This window comes from Eschscholzia californica, unplaced genomic scaffold (genome assembly GCF_041429995.1).
Source record: "Eschscholzia californica isolate CP2 unplaced genomic scaffold, dmEscCali1.0.p SCAF_4, whole genome shotgun sequence".
Lineage (NCBI taxonomy): Eukaryota > Viridiplantae > Streptophyta > Magnoliopsida > Ranunculales > Papaveraceae > Eschscholzia > Eschscholzia californica.
The window spans coordinates 32,369,782-32,389,925 of NW_028238461.1; the positions used below are offsets into that span (position 1 = coordinate 32,369,782).

Here is a 20,144-nt window from a genome sequence, read left to right on the forward strand (position 1 = left end):
TCAAGGTTAACATGTATCTACCCCCACTATGTGAGCTAACCCGAGAGGGACCCCAAAGATCTGAATGGATGTAATTCAGAGTTCCTTTGTTATTATGAACCGATGTACTGAACTTTACACGACATTACTTCCCGAAGACGCGATGTTCACAGAATTCAGTTTTCAACCTTTTGCCCACAGAGTAAACCCTGCTTGCTCAGTATACCCATCCCCCTTTTACTCATATTCCCTAACCGCATATGTCATAGCTTGGTAGTCTCAACTTCCTTGTCTGATGATGATACCGCTACAGATCTGGTAACAGTGTTACCCTGTAGCACATATAGACCATTCTTTTTCAACCCCTTCATAACTGTAAGACTAAATCCAAAGAACACCACCTTCACTAGTATATTTGCAACCGTTATCATCCAGAGTTCCCAAGAAGATTAGATTCCTCTTCAATTCTGCAACATGTCTGTTATAATCCTCACAACACCATCGTGCATCTTGATCTGAATTGTACCGTTTGCAACCACCTTAGAAGGAGCGTCATTTCCCATTAACACCTTACCATCATTAATGACTATGTAAGTGGAAAAATAGTACTGCCTTATCTTTTTCTTCGAACTTGACATCTATATTTGCCAAATCTAAGAATACTCGGTTGAGTTCATCCATATGGTCTTTCAACGATTCTCCTTCTAACATCTGTAAACTAAATAGTTTCTTCTTTAGATACAAACGATTAGTTAGAGATTTCGTCATATACCTTGTCTCCAGCTTAATCCATAGCCCATCGGCTGTAGTTTCCCTCGCTACTTCCCGCAAGACCTCATTGCTCAAACAAAATAGAATCTGACCATGAGCTCTCTCCATGAGATCTTCCTTCTCTGCTTCTGAAGGTGATTCAGCGAGTGCAGCCTTCACATTCAACGTCTTCAGCAGACCCTGTTGAACTAATACTGCTCGCATCTTAATCTTTCAAAGATTAAAATCGTTACTTCCATCGAACTTTTCTATCTCGTATTTCTCCAACACAGAAACCTCAAAACCAAAGCTCTGATACCAGTTTGTTATGCCAATCGGGGTTTAATGTGATCAATACGAGTAATCAAGCAGAAGCAATAGGAATAGTAAAGAACAATCAAGAACTAAACACAGAGATTTACGTGGTTCGGTTGGTGAGACCTACTCCACGGCGACAACGACGCGATGATTTCCACTATGATAAGCAAACAAGTTACACAAGAGATTTCGTAAGATTGTGTTGTTGATATCTCCTTAGGGTTTAGTTTATATAGTCACTAAACCCTAATCCCACCGCCTCACCGACTCTCTCTCTGTAACCGACATTACACGAATACGCCAACACTAATAACCGACATAAGCCTAGCTTCGCATTCCAGCTCTGCCTCGGAGTCCAGCTCTGCTTCGGAGCCCTGCTTTGCATACCAGCCCTGTCTCAGTAATCAGCTATGCCCCTTTGACTTGATCATTTCTCGGAGTCCAGCGGGTCATAAACCGGGTTCGATACCAATCCATATTCGAGTCACTTCTAACAACTCTTGCCCCTTTGCCTTGATCATTTCTTCTAGTGTTCTTCTCTAATCTTCTCCAAGGTGATCGTAGTGCTCCTAAGAATCATTTCCCCTTCTTGACCTCTCTTTAACCCTTATAGGTATAGAACGACCAAAATATGTTTTGTGCTTTATTTTCTCTTGTTCAGTCTATAATAACCAAATAAAACTTGAAACTTTTCTTTTTTCTTCTCATTTTGTTCTTTAATTTCCGAAAAGACTAAATATCCCTGAAAGTTTGTTGCTTCATTTTTTCTTTCGACCTCACCCCTTGAGTTACTTTCTTTCCTTTTACCTTCGAAAGACTGAAATACCCCAAAGTTTCTTTTTGTAATTGTTTTTTTTTTCTGCTAAGACACTAGAATAACCTTAGGACTTTATGTGACATCTTAACTTTCTTTTTTCTTTCTCTTTAATTCGTCCAAAATAAGTAAAATACCCTTGGGTCTTTCTTTTTCTCTTTTGCTTATCCTTTAGTCCAAATGACCAAGTTGCCCTTAGGATTTTCTTTTGCTCGCTTACTTCTCTTTCCTTCCTCAAGCTCTAAGGTCTTCTCCTTTGATTCTCATTAGCTCTTTTGACTCTCCTTACGTCTTATTCTTATCTCGCTTCTTTGCCAAACTCCACTTATGCGACCTTCTTATGAAATAAAAAGAACATATTTAAATTATGACATAAAATGGACTGATGTATCCAAGTCAAATGACCTAAATATGGAGAGAGAAAGTAACTAGAAACTAACGAAGACATAAAACCTACCAGCTACCATTACAAAAATACGGAGTATTTGTAACGACCGGAAGTCGTTACAATAACTTGTTTGTAACGGCTTTGGCCTGTTACAATGTATTCCGAAGCCGTTACAAGAACACCCGTCACTATTAAACTTGTAACGAGCGGCGGTCGTTACAAAAAGTGTTATCGTAACGGCTTTCCTCTTTTTTGCCGTTATAAAAAAGTCTGTGGGAAATGGTTGGCGGGAGCACATATGTAACGGCTTTGGAAAGGAGCGGGCGTTATAAAATAAACAATTGTAACGGCCTTCTAAAATTATGGTCGTTACAAAAGTTTATTTTCAGGATTTTGTTTTTACAAAAAACGTGAAAACCAGCAGCAATATTTTGCTGCTTTTTACTATATTTCCCTGTTTCAAAACCACAAACACTCAACCTAAACACAATATACTTAAACCAAACAAGATCAACATAGACAAGATGACTAAAACCAAATTGAATTAACTAACAAAATACTTGATAATGTCAATATGTTTCACAAGAGATCGATAGTTGTTAATCGAATACAATATCATAAAAAGTACAAACTAAACTAATTGTCAAGATTCCTAAAAGCATTTCAACTACTTACAAAATAGAGATAACAAGTAGGTCATGAGAGATTTCATACGCAAAAGTTCAAGCAAGATCTCTAATCAGTGTGGATCCATCATTGCGCCAACATTTAAAAACTCTGCCAAAACGATGAATAAGCATATTAGCGCATTTAGAATGACAATAACAACAACATAAACAACATGAATAGTAACTACAACATCAACAGTGACAATCGCAGTTCTAAAATAGAATAAGAATTTTGATGGTCACTTCCATGATAAGGAGAAAAGGGTGTAACGGAAAATTGATTACAAATACAGCAGGACACAAGCTTGTTTACCTATAACAATCAATCCTAACAACTCTGACCAACTGAATATGATAAACCCATTGTCGAAAAGACCAAAAACATAATATCGAAAAGAACAAGAAAATGCAATTTGATTTATAGGACGAGGGAGGTAGACCCTAAAGGAGATGTCCTTTGACCAAAGATGCAATGCAAGCAATTTTTCGGATAGGACAATTGATGAAGAAGATCATCAAGTCTGGACGATTAAGGGATTGTAATGTTTTGTTAGAAACCAACTACGATCGTCGAATTACTAAGTAATTCGCGGCTAACTTCGACCGGATCCTACATCGGGTTACACCAAAGAATGACGATTTGATCGGATGATATGGCTAGTGGAATGAGACATATATAGATGGGTAAGACCCATAAATATGTCCCATAAACCTAAAAGAATTTTAGGCAAAGATAGTACAAAAGACCCAAAAGAAGGGTACTTGGGTCGGGCACCTAAAGATGTGATTTGGGGCCCAAAAGGGGGCAGCCATGCTTGGCTGTGTACCCCTATAGGTGTAGGGTTTTGTATGTATCTAATATACATAATCATCTAACTAATGTTGTAAGCGAAATCTCAATCATCATATGGTTAACATTAGTTATCCAGGATCATATGCATGAACTAATAATGAACTAGAAACTGAAAGAAGAATATCTGGATTCACTTTCCCACGAACTAGATTCCAATGACTTTATCCCGAAGAAGATGAGAGCTCCAATTGTCGCTCCTCTACTTGAGACACCCGAGTAAATAACTTGATCTCCCTTCTTTGTTGTCTGCTATAACTCCATTGAAGGTTGAGAAGAAGAATCATTCTTCTTTTGACTCCATAGATAGATTGGGAGTTTTTCTCTAAAACCCTCTCTCTCCACTTAGCTGTATATTGTGAGAGAGAAGCTGTTTTCTCTTGAGAAAAATCCAAACCTTTTTCGGTTCTCTAATGAACCTTATATAAAGAAACCCTAATTAGAATTTGGGTCCAAATAGGTTTCCATTGAGTCCCGGAAAAGATAAACACGTCAGAACTCTTTCTGACTAAAATGAGGGTTTCCCTAATTAGTGTGTGGTCGGCCACTTAAGCCCACTAATGGGCTCGGCCTGGCTGGCCCACCCTACTCTTATGGCTGGTCCTTATCAACTCCCTGATGGACTTGATCAGAACACCGCATAAGTGGGTTTTTCCATCTTTTCGGGTTCTTCTTTCGAGCCTGATTTTTTCTATCTTTTTGGCACTATCAAACTGGATCATATCCATCTATAGGCAAGCTCCCATGAGTCAAGTCTCTCTGATTAAGCTACCACTCTTTCGTGTAACCCATTGTAGGATCTGGTCTATGTAAGCAGCGGATTATCGAAGTGATCCGACGATCGTAAGCGCCTTCTATCTACGATCCCTAATTGAACCGGACTAGATGATCTTCCCGATAAAGTCATCGTTATCCTAACTGACAAATTATATGCATTGCCATCTTGGTCGAAGGACACTCCTTTAGAAGGACATCTCCTTCAGACCGAAGGACTATATCCTTCAGTCTCCCACTTGTACTTAGAACAAGTGCAATGCTCGATTCTCATGTCACTTCGCATCTCATTTGATACGTCATATCTTTTCAGACTTTCTTGATCTGGAGAACAACTGTCAAAGCTAATGATTAACTATTAATCCATTAGAGTACGACAGTACATTTTCAGCTGATTCTTCTCAAGTGGCTCGGAGATACTAATCTTAACCTAGTTAGGAGGACATAATCTAGTCTTATACTCCCACTTAACTTCGTGACTATCGTGTCATCCTCGGTAATCCGCTTTTATAACCTCCTTTTACGGCGCGGCGTTTGACGGTACCAATGTTTGACATTCTTTACATAAGGTGAGTGGAGCACTCATGTTTTAAGGAATCTCTCCAATCTTGCCTATGAGAGTTCATGACATGTTTCATTACTCATTGAAGAACTCTCATGTTAGGTTATCCAGTGTATATTCCAAATCATACACCCATGTAATTTACTCGAATTCCCAATTCGTATGGCCCATGAAACTGCACTGTCATTTAATCTCACATGCTAGTCTTCGCAAGTCATTGTTGTCCATGAAATGATCTGGATTAGGGACTTAACAATGAACCTATTCCAACTTCACTTAGTAGGGTTCCATTTATCAGATCACGTATCTGATAAACGTACTTGGAATGCTTCATTACTTTGGACTGTACGTTAAATACTACACCACGATTTAACGGCGAAATAATTAAATTATTTTTAATAATAAGAGTTTGTAAATATTGAGCCTTCCCGTGTAACTCCTTACACCCTCAATTTTACATGTCTGAGCTTTTCAGAAAAGCTCAATGCCTATTACTGTAGTATGACTTCTATACTTAGTCTAAGGTGACAATTTAGGTAATAGACCTTATCTATTTGGATTTTGTTGGTTATCATCCTGATGATAATCTTTAGTATTTAAATACTAAATTAAAGCTTCTTAAGCTTTAACAATTTTCTTTTATTCGTAGAGTTTGCAACAGTCTCTTCTTGGAACCTTTTCAGCTTACTGTTCTTCCATGTCAAGATTGTCATCTTATTCTGGAAGTTTGCAACATATGACTTTTCAACCATTTTATTTTCCTAGCATTGTACTGAGAATCTATCATAAGTCTTTCTCAAGTACTTTATGACATTTCTCAATTGCAATCTTGACCAGCTATCTAGATTTGATTGGTGATGACCATAAATACTCAAAGTATTTAAGGCGTCAAGGTGAACGCTAATCATGTCTAACATGACCGATCTTATGCTTTCAGCATAACCATCTTTTCTCATGCATGCTTGTTCATCAGAATATCTCGAATTCTGAATGTTGCGAAGCTATGGTTCTTGAGACTTGGGTAGAATTATTCTTCTTGAGTCTTTCACATTAGACTTTTCTTGAATAAGTCTTATCATCTTCTCGATCTATTCATATAGATCTTTGATGCCGAAAAGCCTTTCACCTTTGTGTGTGGTCTTTTTTATTGAGTCAGTTCTAAACTATTTTCAACATCAGAATGTTGTTCTTAATCTCTAGCGTGTCATCTACATATCGGGCCAAAGAAAACTGGGTCACTCCCATTAACCTTCTTGAACTATCTAAATTCAAGATTTCTTTTCATTGTCAAAGAAACCAACTTTTGATTACTTTGCAAAATCAAAGATTCCTACTCCTACTTGCGTGCTTCAATCCTTCAATGGATTTCTAAAGCTTGCAATTCACTTCGCTTTCAGGAGGGTCAACTCTCCTTCGTAATATGTCATGTGCTCATTCTTTTGCTTAGTGATTGATCATTATGGTTTTAAGCATTGTGACTTGAGAGATGGTCTTTTCATGGTCTAAACCAAGAACTTTTTTACCTTTTTTTCTAGTCTAGCTCTGGGAAACACTAATGTTTCCATCTTTGTCCGTTTTTCAAACTCTTTGAAAAATCTATTTGTACTTAACAGGAATAGATCAAGTTCCAAACTTGATTTCAGACGTGGATTCCATTCTGATCTTATGACTCCAAGCCATATTTCGGAGTAATTCCATCATAGCTTTTGTGTAGGTAGCTCATATCTTCTTCAGTAGGATTTAGTCCTCTGAAACAGATCTATGAGCCTTCAAGGCCTACGAGGGGTTTGAACAACTTTGAGACGCACTCAACTCCTTTGGGGCTCTCCTGCGAATCTAATTCGACTTATGCGGAAGGATCTCCGAGATCCACTATCTCTACCTTTATTTCTATATCTATCGGCTAAAATAGATAGGAATCGCAATTTCTAACATTCGTATACCACTGGTGGTTTGTAATACCATTTTAAGTTTGTTGCTCTTATCGAATTTCTTCGATATCTTAAATTTCTCCCACTTGTCTTCTTGGAAATAACCATTATTTCAAGGAAGACACATCACGAGCAACAAACGCTTTGTTCTCTGATGGGTTGTAGAAGAATCCCCTATATTTCTTTATTCATAAAGAAATACTTTGTCTTTCAGCTTTTAAACGGAATGTGGTTAGGTAGGATGAATGACCTTGTTTGAGAATATATCCCAAAAAGTGTTTGGAAGATTGACCTATACCCATCATTAATCGACTCATGTCTAACATGTTCAATTACTCCCACTGGACTCATCACCCATATGATGTGTTTGTTGGAGCAAGGTGAGAAACTATTTCTTAACTTCTTTGATTGTCATCAAATTCTTGACTTAAATATTCACCATCTCGATCCAATCGAATGATTTATATTTTCACTCAAGTGGATTCTGGTTAACTCTAGTTAGTGCATTAATAGTTCTACATACATCCGTATGTATGAAGACTATTAGTTCACTAGTCATATCTTCCTTTCGAAAGGTGACTTTGTCAAATAATCCTTTTGAACAAAATTCACATGTGCCGTATGATTCTAAATCATTGGACTTAGAAGTCCATACCAATGGATCTTCTTCATGTGTTTTATGTCAATTTGACGCAATGACAAAACAAAGTTGACCCGGTTTGAATCCTTTGATTATAGCCTATAGTATCATTGTTAACGTTTCAGTTCTCCCAGAACCGACTTTGTTAATTTAACACTAGTTTAAAACATTAGATGTTTCTAGAAGAACATAATAACACTTATTAAGTTCAAAGCTAGATCAGTGTCTAAAAGAAGATTTTGATCCAATTCAGCATCCTTAGCAGTCACTTGCTTCTGCTCCCTCTTGGACCTTTTCTTCTTTTAGTCAAGTATGTATTCCCTTGAGCTCCTACTGAGCTGCACATTCGGTTTTAAACACCTGATGAAGAGAGTCTACTATACTTGCCAAACTAACTTTGTTTATAAAGATACAAGAACCGGAATTCTCAATTTCGTTTCTTTGTCTTCCAGGTACTTAGGATAGTTTCCTGTAATGGCATAGCCATTACTTTTAAAACTCTGACCCTTTGTCCCTATGAATCATAAGAACTCTTCTTATATTCCTTTGGTTGTTGAATCTCAAGAACTTGCTTCTTGGATTCAATGTTCCTCAATGTTCTTTTCAGCTATCTTTACTAACTAAAGTAGCAGCGAACATTAAGAATGAGATATTCTCGGACGTTTTCTTTATTTCGAATTCGAGAGCGTTTCTCGGAATCTAATCCGATCAATGAAATAAGTTTCGTTTCATTCCTTTAGGTGGAATGAACGAAGGTTGGAAAACTATTTTCTAATAGTCATATATACTTTACACGAAGAAAAAGCAAAATCCTAAAACTTATTATCATAGCAAAAACATAGTTTTGCCACATTATTCAATGAAAACTTCCCCGGTTGAATAATGCGATTCCAAGACCCCATTTCTTCGAGGTTAAGCGTACTAGGGCACTGTCCTTAACCCCGTCGTCCTGGGTGAGTAACTCTTTACTGGTCATACTCCTATGACTCTTGGTTGATGAATAACATGTTTATTTGTTAAATTCATCGTTTGCCTCGAAGTCCAAAACCCTTTTGCTGACTCGTTGAGAATAACCATTTAGACATGTAGACCTCTTCATAGGTCTACCTGTACTGTCCCGAGGTAAAAGATGGAACCCTGCGGAGGCTGACCAACCATCGATGAACAAGGGCTCAACAGGTGTCTTAATCTGGGTAGGCTTTACTCAGAATTCTTTTTGGGGACTTTTACGTAATTTATCAAGAATGTGTTACTGTGAACTCTATCGTAACCATTCATGACTTTAATATGTAAAGTTTATGTGAGTTTGCATAAGGAATTAATTGGTTCCTAGTATAGCCCCTAAAAGATCTAATCTCTTAGGTTACCTCCTGTTTGCCTATGGTTCGTTTGGATTTACGTCCTTCAACCTCCATTGATTACTCCCACTTGAACCATGATCTCATCGTTCGGTTCATCAATGGATCCTATGACCCTATACTCTAAGTATTATTTGGGCACATACTCACTTGTGCTTAGAACACAAGAGTCGATTACTTATCTAAAGGAAATACTATTCTACGCATTCACATATACATACATACAAAATATGACATTCATAAAATAAAGTATGTGTCCTAGATTCGTTTCTAGGTTCGCTATTTGTGGGAAATTGTAACATCTCTATGTCTAACGGGCTTTTAGGTTTATTTCCGTAAAATATGAACTAATGACACGTTCTGTTTCTTCCTTAATGATTTCTAAAATCGATTCAAGGAAAAACTCTGTTTCGGCCCACGGACGGCCGGGTCAATGTCGGAAAAATTTTGTTGAAGTCGGAACAAGAAAAGTCAAGACCTCCCACTCGGATTAAGGCCCGAGTCACACTCGGAAGACCCAAGTAAAACTTGGTCAACATTCCCTTTGACTAGCCCGGGTTGCCCCATGATAAGTCTAGGACCAAGGCCTAGCACTGGCCGGACTGGAACAACACGTTCCAAACGTGTCGGATCCATAGGCTTGGACCCGTCCTGGCCCTAGGCCAGACGCGTCCCTCATCCTTAGACGCGTCTGGCCGAGTTGTCCCCATCTCGAACATGAAGTCCGAGATGTTCGGGACGTGCCAGACGCGTGTCCTAGACGTGTCTGGATGGTCTGGTCATGTCTCGGCCTAAGGCCGAGACCTTCTGGGATGCCCGAGACATCACGGACTCCTACCGCACTCGAACTGGGATTCCAGACGCGTCCAAGACGCATCTGGGATGTCCGAGACTTCCTGGTCTCAGACTCACAGTCCTACTCGGATAGGCCAAGGACGCGACCAGGCCAGCAAGGCCAGAATTTGGAAACTTCCAAATTCTTTTCTTCTTCTTCCCTTCTCTTTGGCTGCTATTCTAAACTCCTATTTTTGATGATTTGATCATCAAAAACACTGATTTATAAAGCTTCCCTTTTAAAAATCAAATTCCTAAATCATAGTTTTCGAAAACACTTTTCAAAAAACTCAAAATCCAAGGTTTCTAAGCTTTGAAACCCTTTCAAAACCATGTTTTGATTACGAATAAATCTCATTTAAACTAACCAAAACTTGTTCGAATCTCTATTCAAACTTATCTATCTAATAAATCAAGTGTGAATCTAATTCGTTCTAGTCAAAACTAGTTACATGCAAACGGCTCGTGATGCCACTGTAGGATTTTGTATGTATCTAATACACATAATCATCTAAATAATGTTGTAAGCGGAATCTCAATCATCATATGATTAACACTAGTTATCCAGGATCATATGCATGAACTAGAAACTGAAAGAAGAATACCTGGATTCGCTTTCCCACGAACTAGAGCAATGAATTTATCTTGAAGAAGATGAGAGCTCCAATTGTCGCTCCTCTTCTTGAGACACCCGAGTAAATAACTTGATCTCCCTTCTTTGTTGTCTGCTATAACTTCAGTGAAGGTTGAGAAGAAGAACCATTCTTCTTTTGACTCCATAGATAGATTGAGAGCTTTTTCTCTAAAACCCTCTCTCTCTACTTAGCTGTATATTGTGAGAGAGAAGTTGTTTTCTCTTGAGAAAAAAGCCAACCATTTTTCTGCTCTCTAATGACCCTTATATAGAGAAACCTTAATTACAATTTGGGTCCAATTAGGTTTCCATAAGAGTCCCAGAAAGGATAAACACGTCAGAACTCTTTCTGACTAAAATTAGGGTTTCCCCTAATTAGTGTGTGGACGGCCAACTTAAGCCCACTAATGGGCTCGGCCTGGCCGGCCCACCCTACTCTTATGGCCGGTCCTGATCAACTTCCTAATGGGCTTGATCAGGACACCCGATAAGTGGGGGTTTCCACTTTTTTAGGTTCCTCTTTCAAGCCTGATTCGTTCTATCTTTTTGGCACTATCAGACTGGATCATATCCATCTATAGGCAAGCTCCTATGAGTCAACTCTCTCCAATTAAGCTACCACTCTTTGGTGTAATCCGTTGTAGGGTCCGGTCTATGTTAGCCGCGGATTACCGAAGTGATCCGACGGTCGTAAGCGGCTTCTAGCTAATCATTACGATTCCTAATTAAACCGGGACTAGATGATCTTCCGGATAAAGTCATCGTTATCTTAACTGCCAAATTGTACGCAGTGCCATCTTGGTCGAAAGACACTCCTTCGAAAGGACATCTCCTTCAGACCGAAGGACTATATCCTTCAATAGGGGCCAGCCAGATCTGCCCAAGATGGGCCTCATATGGTCGGCCAAGGCAAGGGAAAAGAGAAAATGGAAACTAATTTCTATTTTCGACTATTTCCTTAATCTTATTCAAAAGGGGCTTTTAGGAAACCTAATTAGGTTAGACTCTAACTTAGGGTTCTATATAATGTCTCTCGGAACTTAAATAAGGTGTAAAAAAATTCTCAAGGAGCTTTCTAACTCTATAACATCAAGTAGAGAAATAAAGAGAGATTATTCTCAAGCTATCTAACTAGTCAAAAGAAGAAAGAGTTCTTCATCAAACCACCATTGGAGTTCTAGCAAGCATCAAGGTGGGAAATCAAGTTGATTATTTAGGTGTCTTGGTAGAGGAGCAACAAGTGGAGCTTTTGGTCTTCGCATTCGATTGGAAAGGTTCGAGGGATAGTGATTAAGGTAATCTCTAATTCTTAGTTTATTATTAACTTATGCATGAGATCCTGGGGATACTAGTGTTAGACATACTAGATGTCTGAGATTTCGCTACTAACACTAGGAGATACCATAACCCAACAAACCCTTTGTCGTCAGACTCTAGAACCAGACTTTCCAAGTCTCAGCAGAGCATATGAAACCTTCCTTCAGTACTTCAAATCTCCCAACATATATCTTACTACCAAAAATGAATCAGAACTACCTATCTTCTTATGGGAAATGATAGAGTGACTTAGAATTTGGTACTTAGAGGATGACATGTTTCCTCATTTGGAAACAAAAGCGGTCCCCGCGGTAGTAAAATTTTGAAAATACCTTTGCATTTTAGTGAATTCCACGTCATTATGTCATCCTCTAAGTAACTCTAGCATCTCTCATCTTCTTATAGGGGTGAAATTATAAAGAAAGGGAATCACCTCCGTCACAGTGTGCATACAACTCGACCCTAACATTGAACTAACATGATTACATACATATGAATGTACGTATAAACTTACAACCCTTTAAGGACAACAACATGAAAATTACAAGCTCAGAATGGAATTGAGTACATAAAAAGTAAAAAGGCGCGTGTAACTATGCAAATCCTAAGATACTACTGGCCAGGTCATCACAAAATGAAAAGGCGTAATAAAAAAACTCATACATAGAATTATGAGTAATAAAATTAGCTCCGCTGGAAGTTTCCTTTACACAACCCAACGGGTCATGAGTTCGACTCCCCATCCCATTAGTTTTAAAGTACATTATTATATTCATATATTTTTAGTCCATTTTAGTTTCTTTCAACACTGTAACATAAAAAAAGTGTTAAAAAAATTAGTTACATGTAAAAGAAACAAAAAATTCTAAATTGATATGCCCGTTTGTTCTTTCAATGTGATCCTTTAAATGACCATGACATTGAAAAAGTTGATATGCAATATTACGTTGTCCACATTATATAACAATCTTATAACTCGTCATTGTATAAGCTCTATGATTTTGTTAACTATACATCAAAGAAAAAGGAAGCACAAAAAACAGTAGCAGAAATTACAACAATTAATGAGATTCCTTTTTCTCATTCCATCACAATTACATCCAAGTGGTTGACCACACAGACCATCATTTTCACCAAAAATCAGTTGTTTATAATAGACCTAGGCCCTAAGCTAGGGAAATCAGATGTTGGAAATGTGGGGTAGATCAACGAAACTGTTGAGTATAATAAAACTTATTTACTGTGTCGTGGTATGAAGGCCACTGCCTTGAAAGTGATTTCGGAGTAACCGTGGTGCTAATTACTGATTCCGATCACTCCCCAAGGATTGACCACAACTTACTTCCTCTGTCTGTACTAACAGAGATAGTAATGGAGATAACAGAACTCGAAAACTTGAACAGCCAGAAAGAGGAAGATAGCCGAAATTGAGTTGTGTGTGTTTTCTCTTCTCAGATTCGGCCACTATAAATAGCCTCACAGAAAACCCTAACCGCCTAAGAAACGTGATAGAGACGTGGGGAGACAAATTCGGAAACTAATTAGATTAACCCCACGAAATCAGTGTTTAGATAAACTCAAAGACTGATTAGGTTAATCCCACCGACTTAGTCATAATCCGAGTTTAACTCAAAGTTAAACTACTCCTCGTGGCAAAACAGTAATTTTACTTTAAGCTCCCAAGCGCCCCAGCACCCGAGCACCCGAGCTCACGGGCCCACGGGCCTCACGGCCCATTACCCAAGAACCCCAAGTGCCCAAATAGCCCAAAGGCCCATTTGGCCTAAAGAGTCGAAATGCCCAAAGAACCAAAGTGCCAAAAGCCCAATTGCCTCGCATGTGTGAGCACGCGTGTGGGAATTTTCTCTACTCCACCATGTGTTTTACTATGAGTTGTCAAGCAACTCATTATAAGGCATCTTTAGTTTCACTAGTTGGAAGATGTGGACATTAATTCTAGAGAGAAAGAAAGCTTTGAAGGCCATCTTCTCTTTAAAGGAGGGCCCCACCCATGTGCTAGCTACAAGACAAAATAGTCTTTACCAGTGAAGGATGGGTGAGGCTCTTCACAATTAATTACAATATGCAAGTGGGCTCAAATATCAAATGGGCCCAAACATGCATAAAACCCAACAATCCCCCAGAAGATGGTTACCAAAGACTTCTGACTTCTAAGTTGAAGTGGGGCATGTACTTAAGTGTTCAATATCTTTCGATTTGAATTGACACATAGTGGAGTGAGGCAACAACAAGAATAAAACAACCAAGTGAAATGATTCTTGACCTTGGAGATTCTCAGTTGAGACCCCCACAACACATACGATACCCGTTGAGTCAAGCGTTCACCGCGATTCGTTCATGTTCATTTAGTAGGCCCTCAACATACCTTGGGACTAATGAGCTTTTAAGAAGACTGTTGTATGTCCTCTACAGAAGGCGGCCTTCCACCCTCGGGCTCACGCAGGTGATTTCATTAAGTCTACCTCGATGTAGACGTCGACCCCTCACACGGGTCCTGAAACCATTAAGAACTTTGGTAAGTTCATCCTCGTCATTATCAGCATCTAAACACCCAGTCAGTCCGTCTCAGTAGGACCACCGATCTTGGTGATGGATGTATCAGTCATCGGTGCATTCATCAAGTCCGTCTCAATACGACCACCACAAAGGGCTATAAATGCATTAAGAACTTTCACAAGTTCAACCTCTCGTCATCGGCTACAATGTGTCCGTCGAGTCCGTCTCATTAGGACTACCCTGAAGGATATGAACACATTCATTAGTCGGTGCATTCATCAAGTCTGTCTCGATAGGACCACCACAGAGGGCTATAAATGCATTAAGAACTTTCACAAGTTCAACCTTGGGTCCAACTCTGACCCGTTTAGCGAAGTTTTGCTTGGTCAACTCTAGCTAACTTCGCTCTACGCTATAGGAATAGAAACTCAGCACAGGGGCTTTAGCCCCATTCCCTTCGACGTTTCGAGAACTAGTCTCCTCGTCAAGCCTTTAGTTAGTGGGTCTGCCAGATTCTGTTCTGACCTCACATAATCCAAAGCTATGACACCATTCTTCAGCATATGCTTCACTGTAGCATGCCTTATTCTGATGTGTCTCTTCTTGCCATTGAATACATTATTCTTTGCTATTGCAATGACAGCCTGTGAGTCACAATGAAGAGGAATTGGTGCCGTCTCCCTCCCCCATTGTGGTATGTCTCCCAAGAGGCTTCTCAACCACTCGGCTTCCTGACCAGCCAGTTCTAGCGCAATAATTCAGACTCCATAGTGGAGCGTGCTATACAAGTCTGTTTGGAGATTTCCAAGACACAACACCTCCACCCAATACAAATACATATCCACTGGTCGAACTCACCTCATCATTATCAATTACCCAGTTAGCATCACAATAGCCTTCCAAAACAGTTGGGAACTTATCGTAATTCAGGCCTAGATCAACTGATCCTCTTAAATACTTAAGCAGGCGACGAAGTGCAATCCAATGTTCCTCTCCAGGGTTATGTGTGTATCTACTAAGTCTGTTAACGGTGTAGGCTATGTCAGGTCTAGTGTGATTCATCAAAAACATCACACTTCCAATGATCTTCGCATACTCCGACTGGGAGACGCTCTCTCCCTTATTTTTCACTAAAGTTCTGCTGAGATCATAGGGAGTTCTCCCAGGATTAACATCATAGGAGTCGAACTTTCTCAGTATCTGTTCAACATAATGAGGTTGACTTAGAGAGATGCCTTCTTGGGTCCTCATAATTTTGACCCCTAGTATGACATCTGCCTCTCCCAAGTCCTTCATCTCAAACTTAGATGACAGAAAAGCCTTAACCTCATTCACATCATCTATATATGTTGGCACCAAAGATAAGCATGTCATCAACATACAAACATATGATGACATATCGAGACTTAAACTGTTTAGAATATACACACGAGTCCGAATTATTCACAGTGAAGTCATTGTTTAACATGGTATCATCGAATTTCTCATACCATTTCTTAGGTGTCTGTTTCAGACCATAGAGAGACTTTTTCAGTCTACATACCTTACTCTCCTGAACAGGAATCACAAATCCCTCTGGTTGAGACATGTAAATCTCCTCATGTAAATCTCCATTCAGAAAGGCAGTTTTTATATCCATTTGATGTATCACCAAGTCATGCAAGGCAGCCAATGCAATGAGAGACCTAATAGTGGTGATTTTTGTCACTGGAGAATAAGTGTCAAAATAGTCAAGTCCCTCTTTTTGAGTAAAGCCCCTTATTACCAGTCTGGCTTTATACTTATCTATGGTCCCATCTGGCCTCATCTTTTTCTTAAAGATCCACTTACTGCTAATGGGTTTACACCCTTTAGGTAAGTCTGCCAGTTCCGAAGTATGATTGACAAGGATAGAGTCTAACTCACTCTTAATGGCTTCTTTCCATAAGCTCGCGTCTACTGAATTAACTGCTTCATGATGCGTATTTGGTCGGTCTCAATTAAGAAACTAGACATAAACTGATCATTCAGCCAATCTCCACCTTCAGATAGAAAAGCAGTAATGAAATCAGGGCCAAAGTTTTTCTTTATCCTACGTCTCTTACTTTTCCTAAGTTCTGTTTCATCTCCTCCATCATCTATGGCAGGACTAGAAGGAAGCATACTCCTAGGTGCTTCCTCATGCTCAGGTAATAAGTCAGTAAGCGACGAATCATTAATGGGAATATTTTCAATAGGTAGTTTCAGAGGAAACTCATGCTAAAAAAAACTCAGCATCTCTAGATTCAATTATTGTATCATCTTCTAATAACATGAATCTATATGCTGCACTATTCCGAGCATAACCAACAAACACAGAATCAACTGTCTTTGGTCCGACACTGATTTTCTTAAAGTCAGCTATACCCACTTTAGCCAGACACCCCCACACTCTTAAAAATTTTAGGTTAGGTGAAAAACCTCTCAATAATTCGTAAGGTGTCTTGTCTAGCCCTTTACGAGGTACTTTGTTCAGTATGTGGCAGGCGGATAAGATCGCCTCCCCCCCACAGTTCCTCGGGTAAGCCTGAGCTCAAAAGCATGGCATTCATCATGTTTTTAAGTGTCCTATTTTTCCTCTCAGCCACGCCATTCTGTTGTGGTGTATAGGGGGGCACAAAATTCATGAATGATTCCATGTTTCTCACAGAAAGCTTTAAGGGTGTGAGAGTTATACTCTCCTCCCCTGTCTGACCTAAGTCTATTGATTTTTCTGTCTAGTTGGTTTTCTACTTCAGCCTTATTGTTCAGAAAAACTTCTTCAGCTTCATCCTTAGACCTCAGGAGGTAACGTTTCGTGTACCTATAATAGTCATCTATGAAGGTAATGTAGTATCTCTTACCTCCTTTACTAGCTAAGTTTCTGAAGTCAGCTAAGTCTGAGTGTACTAGTTCTAATAGTTCTGTCTTTCTAATTGTGACATTCTTAAAGGACAGTTTCGCGTGTTTTGCTTCTACACATACAGGACATCTAGTGTGATCATCAAGATCGTCTGCACTAATGATTCCATTCTCTTTAAGTTGTTTAATAGAAGCATAATTAACGTGTCCTAATCTACCATGCCATAAATTAGAAGACTCAACGATATAAATAGAACTAGAATTATTATTATTATTGATCTCTTAATCGACGTTCACTACAAAAAGCCCCCCACTCAGATACCCCTTCCCAACAAAGACCCCACTCTTTGAGATTACAATTTTATCAGACTCAAAAACTAATTTCAATCCAGCTTTGTTGAGAAGAGATCCTGAGATCAGATTTCTCCTTAGGGTGGGCACGTAGAAAACATCCTTCAGAGACAGATTCTTTCCAGAGGTAAGTTTCAAAAGAACCTGTCCTTGCCTACGATTCCAGCTTTTGCAGAATTGCCCATGTAGACGCTGGATCCGTCGTTCATCTCCTGGAAGGTCTGAAACATCTCCTTGTTAGCACACATATGCCTGGAAGCTCCTGTGTCCAGCATCCATTCATGTTTGCAGTCTACTAAACAGGTCTCAGCTACTGCAGCAATGATGTCTTCAGACTCAGCAATGTTCAGCACAGCAGCAGAGTTTGAGTTCTGGTCCTTTCTCTGGTTACATTAGTATGCCTTATGTCCTGTTTTTCCACAAACATAGCATATCCCCTTCGATTTCTGGATCTTAGAGTTGTATTTCCACTCGTCCTGTTTTGTTCTTCTGGTTTTTACCAGACTTCTTCTTCTTAGTAACCTTACACCTGTCTTTGTTTCCAGAGGGAAAAGATTTAACTAAGTTAGCATCAGAAGAATTTAGAGAGAGGTTAGCAAACTTATCCTTAAGGCGATTTGCCTCTTCAGTCCTCATATGACTGATTAGCTCCTAAAAGGACATGTCCTTCTTCTTATGCTTCAGGTGGTTTCTGTAGTCACTCCAGGATTGAGGAAACTTCTCTAATAAAACATTAGCTTGAAGAATTTCGCACATCTTCATCCCTTCAACAAGTATTTCAGCAACCAGGTTCTCATAGACATGAACCTGATCCATGATTGAAGATTCATCATTGATTTGGAACTGCAGCCACTTACCTACGATGTACTTCTTCCTTCCAGCATCATCAACTCCATATTTCTTTTCAAGGGTATCCCAGATATCCTTAGCAGACTTGTAGTTAACAAACAAGTCGAATAACTTGTTGTCCATGTGATTCAGAAGATGACCTCGAATGATTTTGTTGTCCTTTTGTTGTTTGACAACATCACCATTCAAAGCAACAGTCTTGTCTTTGGTAGGGGTAATGTCGATGTCGATTGTAGAACCAGCAGACAAGTTGTCGAACAAAATATAATCCACTTCGAGTTGTTCAAAGAAGATAAGCAGCTTCTGTGACCACCTCTTGTAGTTAGTTCCGTCATGAGGGATCATCTTAGACATATCCGGTAGGGTTTTGATATTAACAGCAGCCATTGATCAAAAAATCACTTTCAAATTGTTGGAAATATGGGGGTAGATCAATGGAACTGTTAGTATAATAAAACTTATTCATTGTGTCGTGGTATGGAGGCCACTACCTTGAAAGTGATTTCGGATTAACCGTGGTGCTAATTACTGATTACGATCACTCCCCAAGGATTGACCACAACTTATTTCCTCTGTCTACACTAACAGAGATAGTAATGGAGATAACAGGACTCGAAAACTTGAACAGCCAGAAAGAAGAAGATAGTCGAAATTGAGTTGTGTGTGTTTTCTCTTATCAGATTCGGCCAGTATAAATAGCCTCAGAGAAAACCCTAACCGCATAGGAAACGTGATAGAGACGTGGGGAAACAAATTCGGAAACTAATTAGATTAACCCCACAAAATCAGTGTTTAGATAAACTCAAAAACTGATTAGGTTAATCCCACGGACTTAGTCATAATCTGAGTTTAACTCAAAGTTAAACTACTCCTCGTGGCAAAAGAGTATTTTTACTTTAAGCTCCCAAGCGCTCGAGCACCCAAGCATAAGAAGAAGGACATGGGCTCGCGGGCCTCACGACCCATTACCCAAGAACCCCAAGTGCCCAAATAGCCCAAAGGCCCATGTGGGCCAAAGAGCCAAAGTGGCCAAAGAACCAAAGTGCCAAAAGAACCAAAGTGCCAAAAGCCTAATTGCCTCGCATGTGTGAGCACGCGTGTGGGAACTTTCTCTACTCCACCATGTGCTTTACTATGAGTTGTCAAGCTACTCATTATAAGGCATCTTTAGTTTCACTAGTTGGAAGATGTGGGACATTAATTCTAGAGAGAAAGAAAGCTTTGAATGCCATCTTCTCTCTAAAGAAGGGCCCCCATGTGCTAGCTACAAGACAAAATAGTCTTGACTAGTGAAGGATGAGTGAGGCTCACTCACAATTAATTACAATATGCAAGTGGGCTCAAATATCAAATGGCCCCAAACATACATAAAACCCAACATCAGATAACGTTTTCTTTTAAATTAATAAATATACCTCTATATTGAAGTAATCTTTAGGTACATCTAAATTTGAGACGTTTGTGGTCTATACTTCATGTTTTGTCAACAAACTAACCAATTGGCAATAAATTATTTTCAATCTTTGAAGAAGCGCAAAGACACTAAATTTTATATAAGTGGTGTGTTGTTATAAAATTAAAGTATAGTTAAAACACATGATTGAAAAGCGATTGTATTAAAAAAAATCTCGTGCGTGCCATTTACAAGTTTTACATTTATTTTAAATAAAAACTAAAAATGTTGTAGAGTTAGATCAAAATCTCTCGGCCAGGCAGGTGGGTGCCAGGACCACGGGCTAAAATCCCACCCG

At 39.2% G+C, this 20,144-nt stretch overlaps 1 protein-coding gene across 1 annotated transcript; it reads right to left on the minus strand.

Annotated features, from left to right (window-relative positions):
• Nucleotides 1-14,393: 14,393 nt before the first annotated feature.
• LOC147544167 (uncharacterized) lies at nucleotides 14,394-18,780 on the minus strand. The gene is made up of 10 exons (XM_086635642.1): nucleotides 18,277-18,780; nucleotides 17,689-17,927; nucleotides 17,086-17,407; nucleotides 16,334-16,572; nucleotides 15,878-16,019; nucleotides 15,193-15,534; nucleotides 14,860-15,065; nucleotides 14,736-14,746; nucleotides 14,574-14,645; nucleotides 14,394-14,488 (listed from the first exon to the last, which is right to left on the minus strand). The coding sequence occupies exons 1-10, from the start codon at nucleotides 18,778-18,780 to the stop codon at nucleotides 14,394-14,396; spliced, it is 2,172 nt and encodes a 723-aa protein (XP_086491768.1).
• Nucleotides 18,781-20,144: the final 1,364 nt, after the last annotated feature.